This window comes from Acanthochromis polyacanthus, chromosome 11 (assembly GCF_021347895.1).
Source record: "Acanthochromis polyacanthus isolate Apoly-LR-REF ecotype Palm Island chromosome 11, KAUST_Apoly_ChrSc, whole genome shotgun sequence".
Classification (NCBI taxonomy): Eukaryota; Metazoa; Chordata; class Actinopteri; family Pomacentridae; genus Acanthochromis; species Acanthochromis polyacanthus.
This window is the reverse complement of record NC_067123.1, coordinates 34598640-34609910: the sequence shown is the minus strand read 5'-3', so window position 1 is coordinate 34609910 and position 11271 is coordinate 34598640. Positions and strand designations below refer to the sequence as shown.

General features: G+C 39.1%; 2 protein-coding genes across 2 annotated transcripts in view; one reads left to right on the top strand and one right to left on the bottom strand.

Annotated features, from left to right (window-relative positions):
* The window catches only part of vps72a (vacuolar protein sorting 72 homolog a), a 113550-nt gene that overhangs the window by 1987 nt on the left and 100292 nt on the right, over positions 1-11271 (bottom strand). The gene's annotated exons all lie outside the window — the stretch shown is intronic.
* On the top strand, positions 6475-7827 carry LOC110961351 (relaxin-3 receptor 1-like). Its single transcript, XM_022208976.2, has one exon. The coding sequence runs from the start codon at positions 6611-6613 to the stop codon at positions 7817-7819; it is 1209 nt and encodes a 402-aa protein (XP_022064668.1). The 5' UTR covers positions 6475-6610; the 3' UTR covers positions 7820-7827.

Sequence of the window (11271 nt, the reverse complement as noted above, 5' to 3'; positions counted from 1 at the left end):
AAAAATAAAATAAAACGGGGAGCAAAGTTTTATAAAACCATTTGTAATAAGCAACAACAAAAAAATACCCCATACTGACATATTAAAAAGATGAAGATGAAAACCTTCACCCATGGTGATCTTTGAAAGAAGAGTCAGCTGCATATATGTTTGTAGGAAAGTGTTTTGCTTGCTGTGATAGCATAATAGACTCCTCTTATACTCACCATTTAACATGGTCAGATCATCCCTGGGCAAGAATCTGCTGTGGGCCCCCACTGACCCTCAGCCCCTGCCACCACCAAGTTCTCATTACAGCCAAACCCCTTGAGCCAAAGCATCACTCAGCATGTCCTAGTTTGCAGGAATTTGATTAAATGCAATTTTATTTAGGAAAAAACTCCCCATGAAGCCAATAAAAACTAAAGCAATAAAGGTCTTGAGACTAGATTCTGTCACAGGGCCTCTTAATAGTGCAGGGCCAGATATTTGGCTCACATTTTAAGGGCCCAAGAACTGTAGCTGATGTTCTGTATCAGTTAATGGGGATCCTTATAAAATCAGAATTGACAGATATATATCTTCATACATTTTTAAATTAACTTACTTCTGAAAATCCAGTCTTTGAGAGATTCCATGTGTTTTCAGTGTGAGTGATGGGGAACAAAATCTCCTGTTTTGCGTCTTTGCAGAAATGTGTGCAAAATTGAGGTTGGCAATAAAGTCAGATAAATCAAGAGGATATCTCCAAAGTTGTGTTTTTGAATATAAAATTCCATATTTTTTATCCTCTGCTGGAACTCAACAGGGAAACATTTTCTTGGTGAAGTGAAAGAATTGGATCAGACCTCTGTCAAACAGTTTACAGATATATGACATCCATGAAATGTGATGTGGAGTTTATTGCTTATTATTACATGTGCTGCACTAAATAGTTCCGCCAGTGAATGTAGAATTCAGCATGTTTTGCATTTTTCTTTTGAAATTGTGGCTGTTGTGATGAAATTTCTCACAATTACAATGTCAGCTTGGACTTCCAATTCAGCAAATCAGCATTTCTCTCTGCATGCTCATTTTAATGGCGCGAAAATCATTGCAGAGTCAGTTTTCCATAGGACTTTTGTTTGGTATGGCTCAGACAGGTGAAGAAGTGCTGATGCCAGCAGTATTAGGATTATTTGTTTTAACTTTGCAAGATCCTATAATGAAATGTGTAGCAATTACAACACAACAAACACAACCAGCAAATCCAATAATCTGCACATCTGTAGCATAGCAGCTGGTCACAGATGTGTGTGTTTGGTATTTTTTATGCTATGCGTTTCTTCCCTGAACTTCCCCTTCCTCCATCTCAGATCAAATGTGTTCAGGCTGCTTGTTGTTGTTAGCTCAGACATTTGACACCAGAGGGCTCACTTACTTCAGGCCACAGTCAGGTGCTGTTTTTTCATTTCTACAAAGGGTGGCGACAAAGTCCTGTCTACAGTCACTCTGCTCCCAGACTTTTCCTCTCCCTGAACTCATGCTCAGCTGACATGCTCAGAAATGTACTCAACCAAGTGGTGTAAGTGGAATGCAAACAATACATTGAAACCTAAATGTATGAAACCGCCCACCCAACTATGTGATCCAGTCAGCAAATTACTTCAAATTCTATTTGTCTTTTTGTGACATTTTGGGTAGTTTATTTCATTGGCTGTTGCACTGAGAGTAGACTTTTGTTCTCTTGTTAAGATGGAGCCTTTCATGTCATTTCTTGAGTAAATGTTTACAGGACCTGAGAATCAGACTAATTCCTGGGCAGGTTCTTTGTGGCTGAGATGAGGAAGAGTCTGGGGTGCCAATAAAATCACGATGTGAGGGATAACCTCCTTAAATAGTGTTCATTTTGACAGTTTGATCAATATTTGTGCAACACTTCTGTCACTGAAATAGGAAATGCTCTTTTAAGATGCATATTACATTGAATTTTTGCACAAAGTTGGTCTTTTAAATTTTCCCCTTATGGTTGTTGTCATCATATTTACTAATATGAAGTAAATGTGATTAAATCTGCTCAATCTTATAAAGGTCACAGCACAAAGCAAACCCTCCACATTCAATTTACCCGCATAGGATTTGATGACTTTTCTTTGACCTGTTTCAAAATGGTTCAGTGTCCTCCTTTGAGCCCATGGATTTGGGTGTCGAAGCTTGACCCTAAATTTATAATATAATTTAGAGATTAATTTAGCAAAGGTGAGAGAAAACTATAGAAGAAAGAGTTGAAATGTGGCGAATAAAACTATCATTATCATGTGGACTTCAGCTAAAGAACTATTTTAACATTTTGGGAAATATTAACCTTCTTTCAATCCTAAATGATCTTAGAGGGCTTGTAAATGTGAAAGTACAGTAATTAATGTAGCATAAATGCTGCAAACATGAGAAAAACTGCAAGCCTAATTCTGCATACGGTACCTCTAAATCCGCAACAACAGTCCAGAACATAACCTTGCATTTTATTCTTTTTACTCAAGTTTATTGCAGACTCAGTAAACAAGATGTAATTTAATAATCAGAGGTGATGGTGGCATATTTTCAAATCTTAGATGCTAAATAGAGCGAACACTGGATCTTCACACGTTAATAGTGTTCAATGACTAATCTGCTGGTTTGTAGTCTTGATAAGGATTCTTGTCTGATCCTAGTATTGTGTGCTTATGAATAAAATGCAAGACTATAGCATAATTAAGACAGAGGGAAATGTACAGGTTGGAATTAACGTGTTGTTCCTGTAGCACGTCCCTCGCAGTGCAACCATGAACACTCCTGGAGCTGCATGTTGTGTTCAGTTAGTTTATGATGATGCCTCGGTTTGGACAGACCAGCATACATCAGTTTCCCCACTCTTCCGCCTTTTCCAGCCTAATCTTATTTAGTCATTCAGCGCTGATGTTCTTTCCACTATCAACGATTGATAATGAAGAGTCATCTCTGCCGCTCAATCTAATCTGGAAGCAGCGCCCCAGATATAAATAGAAAAAAAAAGGAAAGAAACAGAAACAAATTGACTTTGCTCCGTCCTTTTTTTCACCTGTAGGTTTAAGTGTTTTTCAACAACAATATGTTAAATTCATTTGTTGCCTTTCTGCTGCTGTGCAAAGATCCTCAGAAGCTGATTAATCCTTTAATGTGAACTGTAAAAAAAATGATGGGCTTTAAAGCTAAATGGCAGTTCTGTAAGTGCTCTCTGTAATTAATGTATTAGGAATGAAAAGCAGGCCATGAAATGTGCAAATACTGAAAATGTAGTAAGGCGGGAATAAATGATAAGCCTTTAACATTCACTAACTGTTTCTACTGTATGGTATGTTTTAGTTGAGACTAAACAGCAAATCTGTCTTTCAGAAACAATATTACCAATATTGGTTGGATTTTAGTTGAAATATGACAGCAGAAAAAAAAGATTGGGGATGTCGGATATTGGTTTTATTGCCAATAACCGATAAGCCGATGTTGTCCAACTCTCAATTTCCGATTTCAGTATCAACCAATACTGATATATGTGAGCTATTTAAAGGGGAACTTCGGTTTTTTTCAACCGGGGGTCTGTTTTCATATGTCATTTCATACATGTGAGTGATGGAGAAATGAATTTTCGACATAGCTCCAGTATCTAGCCAGGCAGGCAGCTTAGCAGCTCAGCTAGCAGCTCAGCTAGCGAAAAGTATGGGGCAACTTGCCCCCCCCCCCCCCCCCCCCCCCCCCAAAGTCCGCCCTAACGTGCTTTTTTCCCTCATACTGACCGGCTCGGATAGTCTCAACCATAGGCGTCAGTTTAGGGGGGGACGGTGGGGACGTGTCCCCCCCACTTTTTGTCAGGGCTCATTTTGTCTCCAACACATTAAAATTCTTCACATGTAAGCCGTTGTAAACCCAGTTATTTTCAGTAGTATAGACAATTCCGACGCTCCTGAACGCACCATCCGCACTCGGCCGAGAGTTTCACAGACACGCAGCACACCTTCGTGAGGTTAAAAAAACAAACAAAAAAAAAATGCGCAGATGCTAAATTTGCGCCTGTGCCAAGTGGAAGCTCCGACCAGAGGCGTGCAGGGGCAAAATTTCGGTGCGGGAGAATTAGTACTATAGCGGCCCACTGACCCGTTTACCCACATGTACTGATAGCTCAACAGTTTATGCCTCTGTCTTTGGTGCGGTGGTTGTGAGTTCAAGTCCAACTTGTGGCATTTTGCCGCCGTTCTTCGACATTTTCTCAAAGTGCTGTGGTCTCCGTCCGTCCCCCCCACACACACTTTTAAAAACAAACTGATGCCCTTGGTCTCAACGAGTGTCCCACAACATACTAGAGATGAGAGGTGAACGGAAACCTCCACATTATCTGGCGATCGCTCTTTGTTTTGGTCTGTATCCAAATCTCAGGGCGCAAGAAAGCAAATCTCGTTTCGAAATCGCGCGAGATTTCGAAACGAGATTTGCTTTACGTGCCGTGCATCAACTTGTCCCATGACCGACACCTCAGACCAGCTGCTTTGGCTTCAAACAAAAAAACAAGAAGAATTTTGTTTAACTGAATGTTACTGAATGTGTTTTTCTGTATTTTTATGTTCTTGCATTGTGCATAATAAGTTAATCCATAGTCTTTAAACGGTTCAGGTTTAGAACAAAGGTTAGGTTCTGTATCTGGTCCAGATCTGGAATGAAGATGGGGATGTAAACGATCATGAAGAGTCAGGCTAATTCTCGTTTTCTGTGGGTCAAACGAGGAAGAATCTGGGTTGCCAATGAAATCACAATGTTAGGGATAACCTCCTTAAACAGTGTTCATTTTTGACATTTTGGTCACTATTTGTGCAATACATCTCTCACTGAAATAGGAGATGCTCTTTTAAGATCCATTTTAAGTTGAATTTTTCACACAAAATTAATTTTTCATTTTTCCCCTTATGGTTATTGTCTATGACTTTCAGTAGTGTTCCAATAGCCATCATCATCCTCTCCATACATTCAAGAATTGTGTCAGTTGTTGCTGTGTGCTGATTATAAGAAAACTGTGTGGAATATGAGTGATGTTTGCCAGGGTGTGTCACCAAATTTGATGAAAATGGGAGGAAAAAGAAGCCGAAGAGAAACAGTTTGGGGTTGCTGGATAAGTTTTTAACCGAACTTGAAGGACTGCAGTGATGTCTCTCATGTTTGTTGTTGAGGTTAGGGCTCTTATTCCAGTTTTTTTTTTTTCAATGCATCTTTGCATCTTTTGGAGTTTTGTTTCTTAGTGTTTCATTAGAACCAATTATACGGCTGCTGAATATGCAAAATGAAAAGCATGATGAGGGTGGAGCATGAATTCAGGGTGGGGGACATCCACATTGTTGTTCATGCTGTGCAGCAGAGTGGTGGCTACAAAAACAACTGCTGAAGATTTCCCACCTTTTGATATTCAGGTAAGATCATTTTTTGTCTTTTGCTTTGAATATTTATGTCGAAACCTGATGGAAAAACAAACTACTAAATTAAAAAAAGTCATTAATCAAATTACAAGAGCTTAAATATGCACACATTCACTGTATATAGTAGTTATTGTAAACTAGAAGTGTTTTTGAACAATCTGGTCGATCTGTAAAACAAAATTTAAATAGTTTTATCAATCACAAGGTCAGAAAAGAATGGAACCTTGAGCTGGTATCACCCTGAAGCACATTTTGCCTCAAAACGTATTGATCAAAGTGTCTGATCAGGTGGTGTTTTGCTGAAAATATACATGCAAAAATATTTAGATATTCATAGGGAATTTTTAAATAACTTTATTCATGTTAATTGAACATATTTTCCAGTTTTACCCAGTAACATTTAGCAAACATTGTGTTTACTGTTACTCACAAATAGCACATTTTGAGAAGATTTGTTGATCAGTAAGTCATTATTAGCAATACAAAGACTACCAAGATCTGAAAAGGAATGAAAAGAATGAATGGATTTTTAAAAATTCAATTTTTTTTGATAGTATTTACCTCTAAAGCCAAAATACCATTAGTGTTTGCAGATAATTTCACATTGCATCAGTTTTACTAAATAAGGTAGATCACAATTCTTATCTTGCAGAAAATAATACAGTATATAGTGGAATTAATGACAGATCAATCGTATCAGGTTGACACTGGCACTGGTTAATCTAATATTGGCATAAATACTTGCTTGGTTGCATGCTTGAATGTGCTCAGCAGTGAACTTCTATAGACACATGATTAAAAACTGACTCTTCAGGACTTCTGACAGGATTTTCCACTTCAAACGGTAAAATTAGTTTGATAACTTTATATTTTAATTCATACATCCTTCTTGACTCTCAGAGATCTAAATTGGATTATCTAACTCTGTGGGTAACACTTTAGTGTAATTTGTTTATCTGACAAAGCTAATCTGCTTATTTACTCATAAACCGCAGCGCCTATTATATAATAATGATTTCCTCTTTCCTTGCAGGGACGGATGACTGTCATCTAATAAACACACAGCCAGAACTTGCCTTTTCAAAAATTTATTGTTGCCATAAGGAGGACAAGTGGAAACATCACATCATCTTAAGGACGGTCCTCGCTGTCATTAAGGAAGACTGCAGGGGAGCAAAATGTCAGACACTGACAAGAGACTTGAGTTTTTCAGCAACATCCTGACCAGCTGCAGCATAAGTTCACTCTGTAATAACTCTCAGCTGTTGTTCGACAACATAAGCACTGGCAATGGGCTGGAGATTCTTGATTTTGAATCCCCCTGGTTAAGAGTAGTCATCTCGGTGGTGTACTTTGTTGTGGCCACAGCTGGAGTGTTGGGGAACTTGTTAGTGATGTTCCTGCTGTATTCTACTCACACCATCACTACTGGCACCATCAATTTCTTTGTTTTTAACCTAGCTTTGGCCCACCTGCTCTTCTCCATGGCCCTACCGTTCTGGGCTGTGGACCTTGCTCTGGACTACAGCTGGCCCTTTGGCTTGATCACATGCAAGGCCGTGTCCTTACTCACCGCGCTGAATGTCTACGCCAGCTGCTTTTTCCTCACAGCTATGAGTTTAACCCGCTACTGCTACGTGGCCACTGCTTTCAAATCCAGCACCTCCCTGTGCAGCAGATCCTTCACCCCTCCGCTGGCCACGGTTTTTATCTGGGCTGGAGCACTCGTAGCAGCCGCACCCCGAGCTGTGTTTGCAGACCTGAAACGTGTGGGCAGTGGCAATGACACAGCATGCCTGTTCCAGTTCCCAGACGGTACGGCCTGGCTCGGAATGAACCAGCTCCTGAGAGTAGTGCTGGGATTCCTGCTGCCCTACGCCATCATCATCCTCTCCTACCTGCTTCTGCTGCGCTTCCTCTGTCGGCACAAGCTGAAAGGCAGCAACTCCCGGAGAAAGGCTGATATTTCAAAGTCTGTGGCGGTGGTGGTGCTTTCATTCTGCGCCTGCTGGTTCCCCTACAACGTCCTCACTCTTTGGAACATCCTCATCCATCTTGACATCGTTGACATCAGCCCCTCGTTCTTCTTGGCCCAGACATACTTCTTCCCTCTGGCCAACTGCTTGGCTTTCACCAGCAGCTGCTTCAACCCTGTCATCTACTGCCTGGTCAGAAAAGAATACCGAGTGGCCCTCCATAATGTGCTCCTCAAATTGAGCATTGCTATTATGTCCAAGATGCCCTATGGCATCAGCTCTGAGGAGGGGTCAGGGCAGGCCATGCAGCTGGCTATTCCACTCAACAACATGTACAGCCAGACATCCCAAACCGATGCAAGGAAGTACGCAAAAATGTCAGCAATCCCAACTGCAGTTTCTGGTCTGTAAAGCCACAACACGGCAATTCAGTTATATATACTTACACTTTTTACAAAACGCATGCGTTTTATGTAACTACGATGAGAGTTTTAATTATCTGCTTTAGAAAGACTAGCCCTTTCCCTGCAAAGATGTCCAGTATGTTTATTTTAAGTCTGTTGCACTTTAAAAACTATGCCTAAGCTTTTGTGGGTCTGCAGAAGATTTGAGCCTTATTCATTGACAGTGTCAGAAAACCTAAGACTGTGTAATGCTCTTTTTCTCCTTTTATTGTTCATATTATTACAGTGAGACCCTATACAATAGTGTACAGTTGTTTAAAACCCATGTACAAATGTGTCTGGAACCATTAATATTGCTGCATTCTTGGTCTAAGTTGTGGTTGGCTCTGTTTTACTGTCCAAGTATGAAAACATTTTCGTCAATTGTTTGAACAGAAATTAAAAAATAAAACATGTGGATCCAAACCTTCACTCTCTACTTGGTACTTTGTATTTTTGCTTTTCACATGGTTTTCTTTATATAACAATGTCTCACAGTAAGAACAACAGTGATCTCACAGGAAAAAATAAGAGCTGGCCTCAGGTTTAGTATTGTTTGTTACAAGTCATTCAAGTCTTATTATATATCAGAGATAGGGTTCCCCACAGAAGATTACATGGTATATCGATAATGGATGGATGGATTTTAGTACTGCTTTGATAAAATAACGTTTTGTCGATAGGGGATACATGCTTGACATATTACAAAAATATACAAAATTTTGTTTTCATTTTTCTACAGAACAAACATTTCAGCTAAACAGAATATTGCCTTAAAGAGTCATGGATGTGCCTTTTAACATCAAAATTGCAAGATCTAGTTTGACTCCAGTATGTCACAAGATGGTGCTGTTGCTTAATTTTTAAAACTAGAGAAGCCCAAACTGATGAGGGAACAGCATGGATTCATCTTTTTTCAAGGAGGCTTGACAGTCAGTTTTACAAAATTCAGTCCTGTTTAAAACATCTCAGATGTTTTATCATTATTGGGGATGAATATTAGAACATTTGCTGTCGCCACAAGAGTGTTCAATGAGATCAATATTGCAAACATTTCTCCATTTAAACAAGAAGCTAATGTTAGCAGGAGATTAGCATAGCAAAGATAATGGCTTGCTGTAGTCAGAAACACTGATTAAGCAAATAGGCTAGTAGTAGTGAGTTTCAGAGGTGCCAGTAGGTACATTTTGTTTCCTTAAGAGACCAAGCTAGCTGCTCCTGTTTCCATTGTTTATGCTAAGCCATGCTAACTGGCCTTCTAATCCAGACATATATCATACAGAGAATGCAATTAACTTCTCTCCAAGAAAGCATAAAAAGTCTTCTGAAATATGCTGACTGTCAGCACACGTTAGTTTCGAAATGACGACAGAAAATTGATTTAGCAAAGGTATATATACAAAAGGCGCTACATTGACATTTTGAAACCAGATTGAAAAGTGTTGTTCATCTGATAGAGAAAACAAGTTGTGTAACCATAGCTGTTGGTATAATAAGTATAAATATGCTAAAAACAAATCGACTCGTGAAAAGAAGTGAGATTTATTTTTTTTATTATTATTTTTTATTATTTTATTATTTATTTTTTACAGAGTGGATTGTGAGGGAGCATAGAGAGATATAGAACAGATTCACCTTCATTGTCTTGCAGCGTGTGTAAGGCAGTTGGTTGCCAGCAGTCCTTTGGCATCATACAGATCTCTGATGGAGAGCAGCTGACATCCCATTACCCACTCAATCATTGAAATGATAAGAGGGAATGCTGAGCCAGGCTGTGATGAGTGACTTGAGAGGATGGACTATGATTAGTTGTGACACCAGAAAGCTGTTGGCTGACAGAGGAGGAGCGTTGTTTGTTGTATTGTGATTTGAGGGGAAAGCCTTCATCCCTTCACTCATTTGTAATGACAGAAAAGCTGTTGAAGCTTTCAGCAACATCAAAATATTTCAATTTTCAACAACCTAAAGTCCAAGCAGGGATCACTGGAGGTGCTGTTATGAAATGTAAGCAGCAAGTCTGATGACAGCAGTGAATACAGACAGAGTTTGAGGCCAGGGCCATACTTAGCTGGACAACAGTAAGTATAAGTATTTACCCTAAAAACAGACTCTTTCATGTCAAAAGTGAAAACAGATTTCTACAAAGTAATGTCAATTAATTAATCATATGAAACGTGAAGTAGTGATTACATAAATATTCACCCCCTTGAAGTCAGTATTAGATGCAGCTTTGGCCACAATCACAGCATTGATCTTGTGTGAATAGGTCTCAGTCAGGCTAACACCGGACACTGCAATTTTACTTCTTTCTTCTTTTCAAAGCTGCTGAAGCACTGTCAGGTTTCACGGGGATCATGAGTGAACAGCTCTTTTTTTTGTCCAGCCACAAATTGTCAATTGGATTGAGGTCTGGGCTCTAACTCAACCACTTCAAAACATTAACCTTGTTGGCTTTAAACCATTTCTCTGTAGCATTGGCTCTATGCTCCATTCCTCCTGAAAAACAAAGTTGCAGTTCTCTTGCAGACTGCATCAGGTTGTCCTCCAGGATAACCTGATATGTTAGTGCATTCATTTTGATCTTTACAACCTTTATGGCCCTGCTGCTGACCAGCATCCATACAACGTGATGCTGCCACCACCATGCTTCACATTACAATGCTGCCACCACCATGCCTCACAGTGGGAATGATGTATTTGTAATGATGTGCAATATTTGGTTTCAACTGCTTTCCAAGAATAACATAGTTTGACCTGTAGTTCATAGTATAGCATGTCGGCAGAAAAAACCTAATAGATTATTGTGTGTTTCAAAAAGTGCCAAATGATAGGATGTTGCCTAAAATTGTCATGTATGATATGTGGTTAAAAAAATGTCATAGTGAAGTATATTGTCAAAATAGTATGTCATTCAAGAAAATATCAGTTTAAAAAATGTGGTCTAAAAAATGCCATAGAATAATAGTTCATTGCCCAAGTAAAAGTACAGTAACTTTTAAAACTGTTCAAATTCTTATATGTTGCTAAAAAAAAACAACAACAAAAAAATAAAACAAAAAACATCATAGTAATATGTCAATTTATAAAGCCTATAGTATCGCGTGTCGCCCAACAAACATCATAGTTTAGTATGTCACTCTAAAAATGTCATAGTATGGTCTTTGGTCCAAAAAAGATCATAGGTTAGCATGTCACCCAAAAAAACGTCATAGCATAGCATGTCGCTCCAAAAAACATCATAGTATAGCATGTCATCCAACATAGTCATAGTATACATGACATTCTAAAAATGTCATAGTATAGCACGTCATCCAAAAAAAACATTGTTCTGTCCTGGCTGTCTGAAGTAGGTGAGGAGCAACACAAAAACAGTCCAAACGCTGGTTTCCAGAGGGCTAGACGAGTATTTATTTGAAAGAG

Coding starts and splice junctions, on each gene's coding strand:
- LOC110961351 (XM_022208976.2), top strand. CDS start 6,611: ATGTCAGACACTGACAAGAGACTTGAGTTTTTCAGCAACATCCTGACC.